The following is a 21187-nucleotide window of genomic DNA, read 5'->3' as shown; positions in this document are numbered from 1 at the left end:
GCCCTCCTCCATTAAAATGGAGCGTCCTCCTGGACGCTCGTATAGCTGTGGGTCACCACCCACAGCATATACGAGCATCCAAGAAGATGGTCGCGATGGTCTTGACCATCGCAACCATCGGACTTGCGAGGGAAACCCTGCGGTCGGGTTTCCCAGCCGCAAGGCCAGCAGTGATTTTGGCTCTATCAGAGCCAAAATCACTCCCACTGACATCACTAGTGATGTCAGTGGGGCCGGCTTCAGACGGTAGGCGTTCCCATGGGAACGTCTCCGTCTGGCAGGCACGCCCCCGGCACGCCCACTAAAGGGGGTGTGCTGTCAATCAACATCAACAGCACGCCCCCTTTGGTGCGAGACCCTGAGCGATGGAAAGCCCGTCGCTCGCCGGGTCTCGCGCATGCGCGCGACGGAGCTCCCTCTGTCGTGCGCATGCGCAGTGGGGACCATCGACCCACTTGCGAGCGTACTGCCGCTCGCGAGTGGGTCTGATTGACCCCCATAGTGTGTATATACAGTATATGTAATTATGTATATATAGGTGTATGTATATACTGTATACACACTATATATATATATATATATATATATAATATATATACACATGCATACACATACACACACATATATATATACACACACAGTGTGTGTGTATATACAGCAGTTCTCGCATTAAATGAAAGACATAATCAAATATAAAATATAGTATTACTTAGTGATTAATGTCAATTATGTGCCCAGTTATTCTCAAAACAGTCCCCTTTCTTATCACCGAAAATCCTTATCTCTGATTTACCTTTTATGGCAGCAGAGCGGAAGTACAGTATGTGGTAGGTTTCATAGCCTAAGCAACTTATGGTTTTGTGGCTTATGGGTTTCCCAGTTTTTCGTCTGATAATTTATCAGTGTGGTATATGTATATATACGGCGAGGCATTCACAGAGCGGCATGGATGAAAAAGTAAGAGATCAAGGACGGAGTGCTCCCCTAATTGATATTACGTTTTCATAGCTGTCCGAACTGTTGAGATGACAGAAAATGTGTATTGGAATATTGTTGTGTCTTAAATGTGTGCAGCTATCTCTCAGATCTATGCTCTTATCTTATCTGAGCAAAATTGGCTGATGTGCTCGGGTGAAAGCTGCTTTACTTGAAAATCTGGATATCAGCTGCAGTGGGGAGTGTTATAGCGCAACTAAGCAAATATTCTTGAAATTATGGGAATTCCAAGCATATTGTAATTAACTATAAAGTGCCAGTATGTGGTATATGTTATCCAAGATCGTTCAGCTCCACCGCAGCCACAAGGAGTCAAGTGCTATATGTGGAATCAGTATGAAATACAGACAATCGGGATCCTGGTGGTCAAAATCCCGACGCCGGGATCACGACTGGGTTAACATACCGACACTTGTTGGTTGGTATGCCAAACCACCCTACCCTAACCCTGCCCCCCTAGTCCCTGAACCTAACCTCCCCCTCCCGCACCCTAATCTTAACCCTCCCCCTTAGTGCCTACCCCTAACCCTCCCCTAGTGCCTTGCCCTTCCCCCAACCCCGTTACTTACCTTCGGCATCCCGGCGGTCGGGATGCAGACACCGGGATTCTGACCGGTGTCGGTATTCTGCCGCCATTAATATAAGTGTCAGCACTCTGACCGTCGGGATGCCGAACGCATACCATACATATGTCTAGCCCGAGCACCTCTTCAGTTTAAAAGCACACACTGCCCCTCTAATCCAAGGAATAGATACATTTATTACTAGCGACCTGCACCGGCTTTGCAATTTTGAATTTACACTGATAGTCTTTTTTAAAAGAAGATTGCCTTGTAGACAACATTAGTCGTTTTTCCTCCTGACGTCAGCACGAAAAGATTTCGTTTTGACGTGACACACAAAAGGGTCACGCAAAGTTGTCCACTTAGTTCAACTCCAGCCACGTTAAGTATCCGTCACTGTGCTTACTTTATTGTCATGCCAAAGCAGAGTCTTACCAAGAATTAGACTTGTTTATAATTATAGGGTCCTTTTTCACATAAATTAAATAGAAAAAATTTTGTATCAGTAAACAGGGCTGACATCAATTATTCTGGATAATCCGAATAATCCGTATTAATCTCTACATGGTATAAAATAAAGTCCATCGTTGTAATATATCTTTAACGGTTTAGGCAGCGTAAGCCACGAAAGTGCTCGGACGTCAGTTTTTATTAACTTGCTTCACTAAAATCGTCACTGCTCGGCTCCCTTTTGTCATACTGTACATTAATGTTTATTACACCTAAATATTCCTTGACAAATACTCTATAGAGTAGTGAAAACTGCATTAAATTCCATCCAGTAGTTCTCGAGATTAGCCCGAACAAACAGGCAGACTCCTACCAGGGACTTTATTTTATACTATGTACTAGCAACCCACTCCGACTTCGCTCTGGAGCAATTTAATTTCTCCACCGCCCCCTGCATCTCATAATAACCTATGCCATATCACCACAGTCCCCTGCATCTCATCACAACCCACTGCTTCTCACTCTAACCCCCTGTATTTCACCAGTGTCACCACAACTCCCACTGCTGCTGACCTGCAGCTGGCATGGGCTCAGCCACTGGGATGTGCTGAGAAGGGCAGGAGAATCATGGTTGAGAGAGTTGTATTGCAGCTACTGTAAACATTATCAGCAGCATGTCCCTGGGACTGGGGCACCTGTGCATATTTCAGCAGCCTCCATACGCACCTCTCCCCAGCTGCCGAACATGACGATGGGCAATGTCCTCATTGCACAGTGTATTTCCTTGGCTTCCTGTTGAACTTTCTCACCGTGATACCCCTGTCCAAGAACAGCGCTAACTTCCATGGGAAGTGCCTCCTATTCACCGAGGGTGTATGGCTGAGCGGAAACATCACACTGGAAAGGGAGCGCTTTGCAGTGGAGAAGTGCTGGCCTTGCAGATTCAGCGTAGGGATGGACTTCGAAATCTGATGGTTACTATAACCATCAATGTTTTTGTTACAATAGTAGTGTTTTTACAATTTGATGGTGGTGGTCCAATGTTTGCCACCATGGAGTGGAAATAATTTCATGGTGTTCCGTTGTTTGATTTTTAGAAATTCCTGATAGCTATGCCTCACCTGGCTCCTTCCTGGCATCAGGCATCCTAGTGTCTGCATCAGGACATCTGCATGGGTTTGTCTCTCACTCTCTGTCTTCCTCAGACGTGACCCTTCTCAGTCCCTTACTGCCTCCCCTCTCTAGGCTGCTGCTAAGCAACAGGGCACATTGCTATCTCTGATTGGCTCTTACTATCTCAGAGAGCCAATCACGGCAATGGGGCAGCCCTCTTCCCTGCAGTAGTCAAACAGCACAACAGTGAAGTGACTTGCTTCAGTTGAAGCCTCAGTTTCAGATGCTCTCTTGCCGTTTCAGTACCCTGGCCAGCTCCTATATAGCAGCTTGGTGCACAATTTTTTTCTGTCACTTCACTAAAATCGTCACTGCTCGGCTCTCTTTTGTCACAGATGGTTCATACACCTAAACCTTCCTCGACCAATGCTGTATAGAATAAGGAAACCCCATCAAAATCTGTCCAGTGGTTCAAGAGATTAGCCGGAACGACGGGGAGACCCCTAAACTTTATTTTATATCTATATATATATATATATATATAGAGAGAGAGAGAGAAAGAGAGAGAGAGAGAGAGATAGGCCTGATCCAGAGTTCCACACAATTCTGACTGTCGACTATTCAGAAGTGAGCGCATGCAGATATCTGTCCAACTTTCGATGGATCTCCTGCACCAAGCATAAGTCTAGTGCTGATAATGAGGCATGATCTTTTTACCAGAGTACGGATGGGGCGTGGCGGTCACATAGATGCAGTTAACTCTGAATGCAGGTGGAGATTTATTTATTCCAAATACTTAGTGGGGGCATAGCCAGTCACTATAGAGGGACTTGGTCAATCATTATGGAGGAAATGCAAACAACAGGACACTTGGTTGGCAGCAGGGCTAATCTTGATGTATTTTCCATAGACATAAACTAAGTGCCCAAGTTCATCCATGATCCTTCTCCACCAAGTCACTGACCCCTAGACAAGGGGGTGGGGCCCTCAAGCAGTGGGGCATACCGGGGTTTTTCCCTGTACACCAGGGAGCCAGTCCGACCCTGTGTATGGGGATAAAAGCCAAGAAGAGATACCATTGAGCATGTATATTTACTGCTTGTATCCCTAGCTGCCTGCTAGTCCCAGGTGATACTTATTCAAGATAGCAGCATTTATATTTCTCCCTCAAATCGAGATGTGTGGGCCTGTGGGTGTGCAGAATGGCTGATGGAGATCCTCAGCAGCAGGACACAGCAATGAAGTTAAGAAGGGAACTGTCCCTGATATGTTAGTCTGTTTAAAGAAGGAAGTTAAAGGCTATACAAGATATGGGGTTGAAGATTTTCTGCTCCACTGGAGGTTCCTGTCCTGCTTGAGCATGCTTTAGGATACTTGTTACAGTTTGACAGGTGTAACTGCCTTAGTCAAACTGTCCACCTGGCACTGTTTTTAGAGCAGGCTAAACAAGGTCCTGAAGAATCTAAAAGGAGAAGACCTTTCACGAAAGTGAAGATGCCTGAAGGAATGGTATCAAGTGTCTTCACATGTACTCATGTAGCACCCAAATAGCACCCCTAAGTTGTTACTTAAAAGGATCAGGTTCGTGTAGATCAGAGGGGAAAGCCAGATCATTTTCCCTCAGACACAAGGAGCACCCAAAACACCAGTTTAGGTTAAATAACATTCTTTAACAACCAAATATACTATTATACAGTATTTACGTAAAACAGTAAAAACAATATTAAACCATTTAACATTCACAATAAAGATCATATAAAAATGTCTCATAGATGAGAAAATTGTGACCATAACAAAATGTGCTTATGTTATCCTCCAATCATGAATGTTTGTTAGATCGCTGCATTGGTCTGGGGATAATACACAGTGGAGTATTCTTATGGTCAATAGAGCTTTACTCACCTAGTCAGTAATTCCATAATGCAGGTTGATTCTTGGATACATCATATGCTGTATAAGCCAGTATACATGAAAGTTTATGTCAATACAACTTGAATATAATTGGAACTTATCCAGTACTATACTTCATACTTGCCAACTTTCCCTGATTGTCAAGAGACTCCCTGAAATAGTAGCAATCTCCCTATGTCCCTGAAGAGTCTATCAATCTCCCTGATCGCACCTTACTCCCATTATGTAGCTGGTATATACTTGGAAAAAAAGAAATCAGAGATATATACAAATTCAAATTGGATCATCAGTGCCACTTCCCTGCATTGGTTATAAGCATACTTGCCAACTCTCCCTGATTGACAGTGAGACTCCCTGAGATAGTAACAATCTCCCTGTCTCCCTGAAGAGTCTAGCAATCTCCCTGATTGCACCTTACCACCATTATGAAGCTGTTTTATATATATATATATATATATATATATATATATATAAAACAAACAAAAAAACCCCAGATATATATACATTCAAATTGAATCATTAGTATCATTACCCCGCATTGGTTATAAGGCACAATGGCTACATGCATTTTCTGTAAAGTATCAGTGTGTTTTCATCAAGTATTTCTTACTTACTGCTTTGGGGCTCGTTTACATTTGGATGTAAATCAGTTTTAAGGCACGTCTCTCAGATGTAGCAGTACAGTCCACTTTACCACCGCGCTTATAGGTGTTGCTATCACAATCTTCTTGAAATTCTTTTTCAGAAGTAGGTAAGAATGCACTCAGTACTTGATATATTAGAGTACTTATTGTGTGGAAGAATAATGATCACTCCGAGTTACTGATAATGTTTACTTATAAATGTGTAATACCATCTTTTGTATGATGAAATGGAGTTTCATCTGTGGACAGTATGACTTTCTATATAGATTTTGTACACTTGGTGCATATCATCTATAAATAAGCCTTTTTTATATGCTCTTTATTGCGGATCAGTTATATGTGTTTATTATTGTTTTTAATGTATTCAATCATGGAAATTTTACATTTTAGCAAATCTGAGCTGCTGCCACTATTGGGGCCAAAAAATATCAGGGATTTCAGTCGCTACTCACAGATTAAGCTGCCATAAAATCAAATTGCAATATTTCAATAATCTGCATCAATAAACATCTCTTCTGCGCTAACACGTGGTTCTCAAATCCATTATTTTACCTAAAAACTATTACCTAGTACAACTATTAGCCAGTACACTGACTAAAGGGGCCTAATACATTTAACGACATGAAAACCTGAACGTCCAGCGTTCAGACTTTCATGTCGCTGAGGTACGGGCACCGAACTGAAAGACATTCACTGAACGTCTTCAGTGCAGGAGCCCAACCTCTCTATCTATTAACATGCCGAACCTGACGACCGTCGTCAGGTTGACCTGCATGTTCGATAGATAGTCGGGGTCGGCAAGGCCCAGCGTGCACGTGCATGATCCGACCAAAACCTCCTGGCCTAGGCCCCTTAAATCTAATAAAAGAGATTGTATAGAAGACTTTCTGGCTTTTTTGTGGGAATGGAAACATCTAGCATTTCGTACAATAAACTGCAAGCTGATAAATCACAAGGAGTTCTATAAAAATATCTGAATTTCACATATAACGCTATTCAAAATCATTGAGTGTTCAACTAACCTGCAGCCTACTTTTTGCATATTACTCCCCGGAAGCACACCGTAATTTTTCTAAATCAAATCTAAATCGTATTGTTCCGCCTAAATTGGGACGACAGTTGGGAGGTATGCTACCGTCTTGTCTATGTAATGTTGCCAATCCACACAACATTGCAAAACATTATAAAGGAGAGATGGAAATATAAATTCTTTTAACCATGCAGTATGATTCATACAGTTTATATGCTTAGCAACAAATGCTCATTTAGCACTGCCATCTTGTGGATAAATGCAGTATATTTTATTAAATGTAATTCTGAAAAATTCAACACTTTTTTTTTTTACTTCTAAAACCATTACAAAGAAGAACACTACGTAAAGTACAGATCATGCATTCTCTTGAATGTATTAGAATTTCATTTATTTATTTTTTTAACTATTTATTTTGAACTGTAAATAGTACATATATTTCTTAGACATTAGGGGGTAAATTTAGTAAGATTTGTTTTTGGTTGTTTTGGTGTTTTTCTGCAATTTGGGTGTGATTATGCAAATCACAGATTTACTAAAGCCCAATTGCACAGCAAACCGCAGGTGAAACTTCACATCCCAAAACACGGCAATACACTATCGGATTAAACATTGTATGGTTAACATTGACAAGAATAGAAATTATGTATTGACTAAGAATCGTGTTTGTCAAAACAATCAAAAAGACAATGAAATTGGGTCTGGTACTGGAAAATCGGTGTGGGGTCCGCACTATTTGCTAATAACCAGCACTGGGCTGAGCCAGCTGGGGGGCTTACATTATAGCAGAGAGACACACAGCATGGGGTCCCCCTGCCATAACAGCAGACCAACCCCAAACTGGTCATCCAGGGCTGGAAATCCTCAGAAAGTGGGGACCCCCAAATTAAAATTGGGTCCCCCTTCCGAGGATCAACCAGCGTCTGTTCCCTGCACCCCTGGAGGCATTGGGCAGTGGATCAACCAGAGGTTCTTCCCCGCACCCCTGAAGGTGTTGGGATTGGGTTAATGGTGTGCAATATAGAATTAATATTGTTCTTTACAGTAGAACTACAGATCACAGCAAGCCTACCCCGGCATACAAAGCACTTGGAGAGCCACAAGTGCCAGCATACCTGGACATTAAGGGTCCACTTGCACCTATAGTTCCACTGTAAAAAAAATAGCCGAGGGCTGGTTGATTCTCAGAAGGGTGGACCCCATTTTGGATCAACACTTTGGGAGAATTTCCATTCCTGGGCTGACCAGTTTGGGACTGGTTTTACATTATGGCAGGGGGAACACAAGCAGTGGCGTCCTTCCCCGTGGTGTCACCTGGTGTGGGGAGGGACGTTTTGAGCATGTCGTAGCTGCGCGCTCCCCGAAAAGGGTGTGTGACCTTGATAGAAGGGTGTGCCCTCGCAGGGCGGGGGCGTGGTCTCATGGCCCGATCCCGCTCCCCCGTGGTCCCGTTCTTAATATTACTGGGGATGGGGGGTGCTGACTGCCTTGTGTTGCAGTGCCGGCTCCCTCACAGTGTCAGGATCCGGGTGCTGCACTTAATACTACAGTGCAGCACCCGGCTTCTGTCACTGTGGGGGAGTGTCAGTCTGCACCTTGGTGTCACCCCTCGGCTGATTGTACATACAGGTTGAGTCTCCCATATCCAAATATTCCGAAATACGGAATAATTTTGGCATGACTGAGATAATGAAACCTTTGATTTTTGATGGTTCAATGTACACAAACTTTGTCTAAGGCACACATTATTCAAAATATTGTATAAAATTACCTTCAGGCTATGTGTATAAGGTGTATATGAAACATAAATGAATTTCATGTATGTACATAAACTTTGCTTGAGCCACAAAATTATTGAAAATATTGTATAAAATGACCTGCAGGCTGTATGTATAAGGTGTATAAAACACATAAATGCATTCTGTGTGTATATTGGGGTCCCATTCCCAAGATATCTCATTATGATATGCAAATATTCCAAAATACGGAATATTCTGTTATCCAAAGTACCCCTGGTCCCAAGCATATTGGATATGGGAGACTCAACCTGTAGTTAAATATGCTGATTAGTAAATTTGGGGTTTTGATCATAAAACACTCTGGCGATGTCTATATATGCATAAGATCATCTTGTTATTAGCATCTTTCAATATATGGATACATACCCTTATTATCTGATGCGATCTAACATCATTATTTTCTTGTTTGAAAGGTATATATTTTATTCTTTATATGTCATCTTGTATGCAGATTTTGGCCCACTGAGAGAGATATATATATATGACAATTGTTATTATTAAGGGAAATATTTTGAGATTGGATACCAGTTATTGAATATACCTGTATAATATATATTATTATGATAATTGTTATTATTTAAGGATATACTTTGAGATTGGATACCAGTGATAGAATAGACATATTTACTATATATTAGGAACGCTTTCCTCACACTGACAAGGGTTAACTGAGAAGATGTGAATAATGTTGCAGCACCCTTAACCCTCCCTTATATAGATTGTGACTCAGAGAATTTATGCTAGTCACAAATTTAAGATGGGATTGTTTAAAGTGGTTTAAATGTATTTCACTTTTTTTATTCAAGGAATGATCTGTTTAATTGACAACATGAGACTTACATTGACTAATTGAGTATATTTAAAAAGAGATAAGCATGTTGCTAAATTAACAGACCTCATATACTTACTGAGCCATTATCTTTAACGATTAACTTTTTCTCCAATTTAGGAGGAGAATATTGCAGCAATATATTTGTCAAAATTGCTTGCTTATATGTTTTGTATGTATATCTATTTTTCATTTATATGTTTTAAAAGATTAAATTAAAAGTTACATTTTATTTTATACTATTTCTTTGTAATGAGTGCACCCAAAAAGGAAAATTCTGTATTCTTTGTTTGAATCATTCTTTTATAATCCAACATCCCACATATAAGTACTTTGTAATTTTCCCCTTGTGCACCACCAGATACTACCTTCGAATTAATAAGGAATAAGATTACATTTCAAATGATAATAAAAAGCTGGTCATTAATTATCACAACTATAGTTAATCATCTTGGTAATATAAATCCTTTTTTTCCTGTGCGGAATCAACAAACACCTCTTTGAATTCCTGAGTAAGGTCAGACCTTGTGCAAGTGCGCATTAGGCTGTGATGGTACTTGATTGTACCAATGTTTTCGCAGTCTTGCTAAACATTACGGATGTGTGTAAGATAAAGTGGGCATCCTTATGTAGTGCTGCATATTGATCGCAATGAATTAGCATACTATGAACAGCGTGCATAATCGCTATTGCAATCGCAGTTGCGATCGGTAGTGAATCAGGCCCAGAGTACAGTATGTCGTTGCAAAACTACAGCAACCTAGGTGGAATCTGGAATCGGGAAAGCGCAAGAAAAAAAAGGCAGATTTATAATGTGCTGAGAGACTTATAGTTGGGAAGGATGTGTCCTAGGTTCATTCTAAATTGTAAAAGAGCTCAGCTTCTAACACTGCTCAGCTAACAGCAAACGCAGCCAGTATTTTACTTGCATACAAATAAATAAATGCATTTGCACCATACTTGCCTGCTCTCCTGGAAATAGCGGGAGGCTCCCGATTCTTTCAGGTATCCCCCCGGTACCCCTGAAAGAGTAGGCAGATCTCCCGCATCTCGTCCACTTCCTAGTGAAGTGGGCAGGATGGGGAGATTTTATGTGGAATTTGCGGGTCCATGGGGGAGGGGGCGGAACTAAATTACACAAATCGCGTCATGTAGCCCTGCCCCCTCCCCGAGGACCCGCGAATCGCAGGCATTTCCTGTAAAAGGGACAGGGGCTAATGATGCCTACATCTGGCCCCACCCCTCGAAACTGACAGCGATGTCTCCTCTCCGGGCTGCTCCCAGAGAGGATGTTAGGAAAGTCGGTAAGTATGATTTGCACCCTTTGCATTGCAGCATGGTTTGTACCAGGAACAAATTGCCAGCTCTGAATAAGGCTCAATGAGCTAATGTGTGCACATGAGTTTTAACAGATTTATTTTGTTCATTTAACAGGGCCGTTCTGCACCCCCAAAACTGAAGCAGGAGTCGGAAGGGAGATCTGCATTACTGTCAGACATACACAAAGGGGCACGTTTAAAAAAAGTAACTGAGATCAATGACCGGAGTGCTCCCGTTATTGAGAGTAAGTTCCGATTGCTGAGAAGAGATTGAAATGTGTATTGTCATTTTGTAATGTGTCTCTAATGTATGCTGTTATCGCTCACTGCAATGTGAGATGCACTTTACCCCTTATCTTTCCAAAATGAGTTAAAACTCTTTGCTGAAAGCTGCTTTACTGGGAAATCTGGATTCAGCTGCAATGAGCAGAGTTTATAGCAGAAATAAGAAAAAATTCTGGAAATGATGAGAACACTGATTATATTCTTGATTTTTATCATATTAATAGAGTTTAATAGTTAAGGAGATGTTAGTCAAGGTGAATAACACAGAAGAGTGCCCTCCAGTGGCCACATTGTAACAGAATGTGGTGGTTGGCTTTACAAAGCAAAAACTATTGAATAAAGTATGTCCCAGATATGAGACAATCTAGATTTTATTGAAGGAATAGCATGCAGAGGCTCATTTAGAGTTGTGTGACCTGCAAGAGAAGCACATTTTTGTGTTTATTTTTACTTAGGATAAGTGCAATTCAAAATAAAGATGTAACTGTGTCCTTATGCAGATACATTTAAAGTGCATCATGATTATCATGGCGGGTCAGTATACTCAAGACACCATAACCATCAGCGTGACGAAGATGAGCGATATTTTAGTGTTTAAAAAAGAAAATAATAATTAAAAAACCGATGTGAAAATAGTTACTTCTAATTGAATTCAGCATGCAAAGAATGAATATGATATTTAAAACTCTCAGTTAGCTCTGAGTTCCGAGATATAGCCCATTTATGACGATGTAGGGGTATTCCTAGTGAAGTGGGCAGAATGGAGAGAATCTTACCAGCAATCTGCGTTCCACGCAGAGGGGGCGGGGCCTAATGACCCAATTAAACAAATCAGTTATTTGTCCCCTCCCCTATTCAAATATATGCGATTCACGGGATTACCCACACAAGATAACTGTGGTGCACTGAGTGACAAGCATAGTGAGCGATTCCACCAAGACATTTCAGCAATGGAACAAAGATATCAGGGTAGGTGAATCACTACTGTTGGACAGTGACAAGAGATGCCCCAGAAGAGGAGGACAAGCAAAGAGAAAGCACCCCCATGAATAGGCCACTGTATTAGATAGTACTTTCGTATGCTGTATGTTTGTTTCGTATGCTGTATGTTTGTTTCGTATGCTGTATGTTTGTTTCGTTTTGTGTTCTTATTTGTGATTGATTGAATTAAAACAACTGTTATTTATTTTCTGTCAAGAAAATATCAGATTATTTTAAAATAGCTTTTCACTATGACTATATTACTAATGTACATACAGTATAGTGCAAGTAGTGTAGCTCAAAAAATAGAGCTAGTAAAAACATTCTGAAATCATTTTAGTTTTTCTTGACCTCAAATTAGTAATGTATGACTATTTTTAGAAAGGAAACAAATTAAAAGTATTAATTTGTTGTACAGTGATCAAAACACTGGCGCTCATAGCATGGAAATGGGGGTAGGAACAGTGTGGGGTCACCTGTAAAAGCCAGAATCAGTGCAGCTTGGAGTTCCCCTGCTATAATGTGATACAGCTCCAGCCTGTTCTACTATTCACTGTGGGAATCAGGACCGCAAAACAATTCAAATGGTAAACTTGGACAGGCTGAGGCTGTTACATTATGACAGGAGGAGCCCACTCTGCTGGTTTCCCGGTTGTAGCAAGGTCAGCCTGGACTCTCATACTTACCTGATTAGATTGTGTTATAAATAAAATTGTTTCTGTTTGAAATAAGGGAGTAGATAGACATATCATGGAAATGGATTTAGTGGGAAAATGGTAATTAAAAGCCAGGTGATAACTCAGAGAAAGAGGGGAAAGGAAATATAGATAAAGTTATATGTGTGAAAGTAGAAGTAAGAATCACATACAATGATGACTGATGCTGATGGAAAACCAGTGGGCATCGCGGCTTTCCGCATGAAGATGGACGCATAATAGGCAGAGACTCATGGATAGTCACATTAGCATTAGCCCCGGCTAAACGGAGCAGCGGCCAAAAAGGAGTCCGACTTTCCGACTTTAATGTGAAATAAATGAATAGTAGCTGAAAAATGAGATCATCTGAGAGTGCTAGATTAGTGACAACTAACAATCTACTATATAAAAGCGAAAATTTGTCCTTCTGTCTTTCTATACAAATCCACAGTTTACAAGCCACGATCGTGAAATTTTACATACGAGCGTATTAAAACACGGCGGAGGCAACTAAAAAAATTTGAAATCAAAATTAATTACTGTTAATTTTTAATGAATGAAAAACCACAATATTTGCATAGCATTCACCCTCTACAGGTCAGGTACGGAATTACAAAAGGATTAGCTTATCTACTATTATTTCTTTTCTTTCTTCTCTACTATATCAAAGCAAAAATTTTTACTTCTGTCTTTCTATTCAAATCCACAGTTTACAAGCGAAGATCGTGATATTTTACATACGTGCGTATTATAAAAAAGATTTAATCGAATTTAATTACTGTTCATTAGGGCCTTGGAGCAAGCGTTTAGTGTTGTCATTTTTGTCATGATCTTAATGTTTATTATCGAAGAGAGCTTTAGCAGACTTTGCCAGCATTCTTAGCTCCCTACTATACCAAATTACGCAACAACATTTACATCTTTCTTCCAACTGTGTCAAAATCATGACTTTGCAAGGACCCTGCTGTACTGTGAGCTGCCAAAATATTACACATGGAATGCTTCTCCCAAAGTTTTTCTGCGCAGAAAACAGGGAGTCGCTGTAGATGGTCATCCTGGTATCAGAGCAACAGAAGCTCTTGGCCGTGTTTACACTGTACATCCTACAAATTTTGAATGCTTCTGTCTCCGAAGTTTGCTTTACACCGTTAGTAGGTCCTACTTCCTTCGAAGACCTTAGGACTGTTGATGGGGAAGTTTGTCACACTTTTCGTGAGGCCTGCCTAAGGACAGGTTTGTTGGAGGATGATGTGTAAACAAACTAGGGATGTACAGGCTCGGATAGGTTCAAACATTCTTAAAATCCCGGGCAATGCCGGGTACTCCAGCTAGTCTTTATATAAATTACAATTAAAAAAAAATTAAGTAAATACTATAAAACAGTGAATAATTAAAAGAAAAGAGATAAAGGAAGAAAAAGCAAACATATAAAAGGGAGAATAATAAGAAAATCAAGATAATGGGATAAGAATCTATACTATAAAAATATAAACTATAATTCTATAAGTGCATCATACTGTCCAGGGTAATCCATGGGGTGTTCAAGTATATCCAAACCTGTTTCACCCCTAACTGCAGTTTCCTCCGTAGGTTCTTTTGGCTGACATAGCTTGGCGCTTGTTGAAGCTTAAATCATTTATCTCTTTTTTTTTCTTTGGGTGGGGTAGGGTTCTTATTATTTTAAGCTTTTTACGCTGTAAGGTCCATGCTGATGGCGATCATATAATTATCACGCAGGATGCAAGCAAGTGCAGGTGTAGAGATTGACCTGTGTGTGTAGACACTGGGCCTGATTCTGAGCCACATGTAATGCTGATGTATACAAAGTTGAGCGATTATTTGCAACCGCGTATATGCAAAACATTCATAAACTATAGCGTCTGCGTTACACATAGTGTAAGCACAAAGATGCTGTTGCCATTAGAGTAAACGGTATCAGAAATAGGGCGTTCTGGGGTGGTGACAGGGAGGCGGCCAGAAGTGAAAGCAAAATAAGTCTGTTTTATGGGCCTGTGCAGGTGTCGGTGGTGCGCGCGATGGTGCTCCGATGGTGGCGGATAAAGAATCGCCGGCGGCATTACAGCGCGCAGAGTTGCTGAGAGTGGGCATCTCAGTGCTTACTCATTCAGACGCAGGCTTCTACACAATAGGAAGGCAGATATTAGCATGTGCATATTTATCGCAGCCGCCACTCCGGCAACATATGCAAGAGTGGATGCAGCAGCGCCCACCCATGAATCAGGCTCATTGTGTCATGTTTTTATTGTTCATGAAAATCATTAGAATGTTCATAGCATGAGATAATGTGGCTATGTGTATTTAATAGTATTTATTTGGCTTTACGTGTAGATGGCAAGAAAAATGGCGGCACAGGCAATGGTAGGAGTGCAATGGCTCCCCCTACTGGTGGTCTTTTTGCTGGAGGATTCCCAGTGCTTAAACCTCCGGGTCAGAGAGATACAGCAGGTAAGAACAGACAAATATGTGGGCTGTACTGCTACTACTTTATTTTACTATATATATCCTGTATATCATTCTCTAATGTCTGCAACACTGCACACACACTAGTAATTCATATAGTTTGCATCCTGTAATCCTAGAAATCGATCTACATAATATAATACTTTTCTTACTATGTTCAACGTGAGAGACTGGGGCTTAAATGTAATAGCCCATGAGATGTGGGCAGCGGTGAGATTGCAGCGATGTAACCACTAGACTTAAAGTTACAATATGTTTTAAGGTAAAACCTCCCTGATTTGCCACTTTACTTAGAAGATCTGAGATTTCATCCAAGAAAGTCACAATCTTAGGACATGTCCACAAAATGCCTAAACAGGAGGCGGAACTGTATATCCTGTGTAGCCAAGTAAGGAACCAGTAATACACATTATAGGAATTATCTTCCATTTGTCTGGAGATGGAAGAACTAGTGGCTCCTCCGATGGGCTACCACTTCAAACTCAACAGATATATTAATAACCCAGGCGCTTTAGAGTTAAAAACAATCCCTAATTCAACAGAGCTGATTGGGATAGTCGGTCCCAATAACTCAGGAAAAATATATATAAAGAAGGCAGCTCAAGAAGGGTGGGAGTGAGACTTTGGTTCACTGAAAACTGGTTCACTATTAAAAAATAATTATGTATTCAGAACATACAAATCACACTATCACAGTCAGAGAAATAGCAATCATATGCACGAGTAAAAATATATTCGTGACCTTGCACACCGGTATTCAGTCCTTGTAATTAGAAGGCATATTAGAGCCAAAGTCCATATGTCCCCCAGAATATTTAGTGAAAAGCCATGGAGAGTACCTGTGACTTTTGATCCGTCCAAGCTGATTTTTTTTCTGCCAGCATATGCTACCGCAGGGGGTTAATTATGCACGCCCTTGCAACATCGTTTAAACGCCCAGGCACGCCTGCATTTCCCTGACCACACCCTGTCACCACCCTCAATAGGTCACTTCCTGTCAATCACTCTGTGAAGACTCTGCGTGCTCACTGCGTTGGCTTCCCGATCGCTGTGGCCGGTTCACACACGCGCACTGCGTCTTATACGCAGGCGCAGTATACAAACATCAGCTGGCTGCATACGAACGCAGCCCTGCGACCCAACCTGAATCAGGGCCTCTGTCCCTCCAGATATGTCTTAATACTAGGGGGGTCATTCAGACCCGCTCGCGAGCAGCAGTACGCTCGCAAGCGGGTCGATGTTCCCCACTGCGCATGCGCACGATGGAGGGAGCTCCGTCGTGCGCATGCGCGAGACCCGGGGAGCGATGGGCTTTCCATCGCTCCGGGTCTCGCACCAAAGGGGGCGTGCTGTCAATGTTGATTGACAGCACGCCCCCTTTGGTGGGCGTGCCGGGGGCGTGCCTGCCAGACGGAGGCGTTCCCATGGGAACGCCTACCGTCTGAAGCCGGCCCCACTGACATCACTAGTGTTGTCAGTGGGAGTGATTTTGGCTCTGATAGAGCCAAAATCACTCCAGGGCTTGTGGCAGGGAGACCCTACCGCAGGGTCTCCGTCGCAAGTCCGATGGTCGCGATGGTCTTGACCATCGCGACCATCATCATGGACGCTCGCTATAGCAGTGGGTGGTCACCCACAGCTATACGAGCGTCCAGGAGGACGCTCCATTTTCATGGAGGAGGGCCCTGATTCAGAGCGAGCGCTCTGGTCAGAGCGTCCGGATCTGAATCAGGCCCTAGGTTTGCACCAGTAGCCAGGAGGTGAGACTGCTTTAACAATTTACTGACTCCAGCCAAGAGGACATGGTAAACTTATATATATTTTATTCGAACCAAAAATGATTGTGTTTTTTCATGGCCATAATTTAATTATTTATGTCTGCAGACCATCATTATACTAACTCTTTGAAGGTGAATGTGAATAAGAGACTCTTTGCTGCTGCAATATTATTTATTTATTTATTAACAGTTTCTTATATAGCACAGCATATTCCGTTGCGCTTTACAATTGGAACATTAATAGAACAAAACTGGGTTATAACAGACAGATATATAGGTAGGAAGGCACTGCTTGCAAGCTTACAATCTATAAGGAAATAGGCATTGATACACAAGGATAGGTGCTATATATTGCAATTTGGTCCAGCCAGACCAAAGCCAGACTGCAGAGTTTCTTGGTGAGCTGCATGATCCAGTCACACAGGAATGTCGGCCAAATGTCAGGAGAATGTGAAGAAAGACAGTGTATGAGGTTATGTGTGGACTGTGAAAGGGGATGTAATTAGACATGGAAGCTATGAAGGTTATGTGGGCGGTTCTGGAATCTGATAAGCTTGGGTTTTCAGGGAACGCTTGTAGGATTGGAGACTAGATGTAAGTCTTATTGTGCATGGTAAGGCATTCCATAGAGTGGGTGCTGCCCGAAGAAAGTCCTGTAACCGTGAATGGGTGCAAGTAATGCGTGTGGATGAGAGACGCAGATCTTGTACTGAGCGGAGAGGTCGGGTTGGGAGATATTTTGAGATGAGTGAAGAGATGTATGTTGGTGTGGTTTGGTTAATGGCCTTATGTGTAAGTAATAGTATTTTGTATGGAATACGGTAGAAGACCGGCAACCAATGGAGGGACTGACATAGCGGGGCAACAGACGATGAACGTTTGGCAAGGAAGATAAGCCTAGCAGCTGCATTCATAATGGATTGTAATGGCGATATCCTGTTTTTGAGAAGACCAGTAAGGAGACTATTGCAATAGTCAATGCGGGAAATAATGAGTGCATGGATCAGAGTTTTTGCAGTGTCTTGTGTGAGATATGGTCGAATTTTGGATATGTTTTTAGATGCATGTAACATGACTTTGAGACAGATTGAATGTGGGGAACAAAAGACAGTTCAGAGTCAAGGATGACACCTAGGCAGCGGGCTTGTGGAGCAGGATGGATTGTCGAGTTATCAACCGTGATCGAGAGATCAGGTTGGTAACTGTTCTTGGCCAGTGGAAATATAATTAATTCTGTTTTAGAAACATTAAGTTTCAGGTGGCGAGATGACATCCAAGTTGAAATGGCAGAAAGACATTCAGTGACACGGACCAATACAGATGGAGATAAATCTGGAGAGGATAGGTAGATTTGAGTATCATCTGCATACAAATGGTACTGAAATCCAAAAGAGCGGATTACTTTGCCAAAAGAGGTGGTATAGATTGAGAATAACAAGGGACCCAAGACAGATCCTTGCGGTACTCCAACTGATAGAGGTAGCGAAGAGGAGGCAGAGCCAGAAAAATTAACAGTAAAAGAGCAATCAGATAGGTAGGAAGAGAACCATGAGAGAGCTGTGTCCTTAAGACCTAGGGATTGTAGTGTTTGTATGAGGATAGAGTAGTCAACAGTGTCAAAATCAGCAGAGAGATCTAGAAGAATTAGGAGTGAATAATGACCTTTAGCCTTGGCGGTGACCAGATCATTTACTACCTTAGTCAGTGCTGTCTCTGTGGAGTGTTGGGAACGAAAGCCGGACTGAAGTGGTCCAATAAGTTGTGTGAGTTTAGAAAGTGTGTGATGCGGGTGTAGACAAGTCTCTCAAGCAGCTTGGAGGGGCATGGGAGCTGGCAGATGGGGCGGTAATTTGAGTGTTGGGGTCAGAATTTGATTTTTTCAGAATGGGAGTACTCACTGCATGCTTGAACAGTGATGGAAAGATGCCAGTAGCGAGAGAGATTGCAGATTTTACTTAGGGTTGGAATGAGCACAGGAGACAGAGCTTTACTGAGTTGTGAGGGTATAGGATCTATAGGAGAGGTAATAGAGTAGGAGGATTAGAAGAGTGTAGCTACTTCATCTTCGTTTGTGAAGTCGAATGAAGAGAATGAGCCAGAGGGTTCAGGTAGGGAATTGAGCAGGTTACTAGTTGAATACGAGCATACCATTTAATTTCAGATCTTATCAATCTTGTCCTTTAAAATAGTAAGCAAGATCATGCGCACTGATAGTAGTAGGTGGGTTGGGTGAGGGATGGGTAAGAAGCAGTTTAAATGTATTAAAAAGTTGCTTGGGGTTAGAGGCTTGAGCAGAGATAAGAGATTGGAAATATGTTTGTTTGGCAGCATCCAGAGCAGCACGATAAGAGTTGTAGATAGTCTTATATGTGAGGAAGTCACCTGGAGTACGAGACTTTCGCCACTGACGTTCTACTTTACGTGAGAGTTTTTATAGATGCCTTGTTAAGTTAGAATGCCATGGTTGACGTCTAAATCTGATGAGTAGCTGGAGCAACTTCATCGAGGACCTTTTCTAGAATCTGGTTTAGGTGTTATACAGCAGTCTCAGGAGAAGTGAATGCAGAAATTGGTGAGAGTTGTTGTAGAGAGGTAGATAGTTGTTGAACGTTAATAGCATTAATATTTCTATGGGTTTTAGGAGGCTTTAGTGATTTCAATGACATAGAGGTTGATGTAATGGAGGAAAGTGTGCAGGTGATAAGGTAGTGATCTGAGAGAGGGAAAGGAGAATTAGTGAAATCAGAAACTGAGCATAATCTGGTAAATACAAGATCAAAGCGGTGGCCCTCCTGATGAGTAGAGGAGTCAGTCCATTGGGAGAGGCCAAGGGAGGAGGTTATAGAGAGTAGTCTGGAGGCATGAGGTGATTGTGGACAGTCAATGGGGATATTGAAGTCACCCATAATGATGGTGGAGATGTCTGGGGATAGGAAGTGAGGGAGCCAGGCAGAAAAATGTTCCAGAAATTGTTGGGGTGGCCAGGTGGGCGATAGATAGCAGCAACTCGTAGAGAGAAAGGGGTGAAAGTCCTGATAGAATGTACTTCAAAAGATGTAAATGTGAGTGACAGTACCTGTGGGAGAACTGTGTATGTGAAAGATTGGGAAAATAATATTCCTACCCCACCTCCTTTACAATTACCAGGCCTGGAGGTGTGTGAGAAGTGTAGTTCACCATGTGAGAGTGCAGCAGGGGAGACAGTGTCTGATTGTGTGAGCCATGTTTCTGTAATTGCCAGAAGGTTAAGGTTAGTTGAAATAAAGAGGTCACGGATGGATGTTAGTTTGTTGCAGACAGAGCGTGCATTCCATAAGGCACATTTTAGTGATTTGGAGGGTACAGGGAGGCACGCAATGTTTATGAGGTTAGCTGGATTTATAGTTCATTGTGGGTGTGGCAAGTGGGTTGGCCCTGGATTTGGTGATATGTCACCAGCTAATAGAAGCAGCAGGAGAGAAATATAAATATAATTGTGGGATTTGTCTGAAAGTTTTTTATGCCGACAGGTTGTGGATGTTATTGTCAGTGTGTATAGATAAGTTAAAGCTCATGCGTGTTTGTAATAGGAGAGTAGATTAATGAGGCAGCAATATGTACAGGAGGATGAGCTGCAGGGAGAGTAAAAGATGTAGTAGTCTTAGAGATGATTCCATGGAGTGAGATTATTAAGAGAAGTTTTTGATACATTTATTATTCTCAAAACATTCGAAAATATACAAAACACAAACTACTGGTAAGTAATGATATTGTAATTACCTGGTCTTAGATGTTGTTCAACGTTTGTTCAACTGTTGTATAACTGTTACATAAATTACACTTGGTGTTCTAATACACTTAGTGCGTATAATACACGGCTGCCATCGTCATCCACGGCTGCCGCAATACTGATTCTAAATTTAAAGTAATGGGCCCCATCCATCTGCGATGGATTGCCGCAATCCCGCGATGCTGCAACCCGGCATCGCGGGATCTCAGAAATCCAACATGTTGGATTTTCCAGATTTGACGATCGCGATCAAAAAATGATCGCGATCGTCAAATCGCAGACAATTAACATTGAAAATGTCTGCGATCCGGCGACGGATCGCAGAACATCGATGGTGGGAGGTCAGCGTTTCCACCCGGAAACGCCGGCACTTCCTATTGCATCGCCGGATCGCAAAATCCGGTCTGTGATGTATGGCCACCTTAAGTCTGATTGAGACATGCTACAGCTGAGGACAAATGCTCACTAATCAAAGGAGAAATTTAGCACTGGGTTTGAGTAAACACAAGCACTATCCTACAATAAACTAGAAACCAGTGAACAA

The 21187-nt window shown here is 41.9% G+C and overlaps 1 protein-coding gene across 3 annotated transcripts in view; it reads left to right on the top strand.

Moving 5' to 3' along the window:
- The window catches only part of WIPF3 (WAS/WASL interacting protein family member 3), an 89334-nt gene that overhangs the window by 56039 nt on the left and 12108 nt on the right, over positions 1–21187 (top strand). For all 3 annotated transcript variants that reach the window (XM_088445410.1, XM_088445411.1, XM_088445412.1), the window contains 2 exons: positions 10770–10899; positions 14965–15081. In XM_088445410.1, coding sequence (XP_088301536.1) covers positions 10770–10899; positions 14965–15081 — 247 coding nt within the window. The remainder of the gene's footprint in view (positions 1–10769; positions 10900–14964; positions 15082–21187) is intronic.

Source organism: Taudactylus pleione, unplaced genomic scaffold, assembly GCF_031769625.1.
Source record: "Taudactylus pleione unplaced genomic scaffold, aTauple2 ptg000380l, whole genome shotgun sequence".
Taxonomy (NCBI): Eukaryota; Metazoa; Chordata; class Amphibia; order Anura; family Myobatrachidae; genus Taudactylus; species Taudactylus pleione.
The sequence above is the reverse complement of the archived record's forward strand: the minus strand, read 5'-3'. Positions and strand labels throughout refer to the sequence as shown.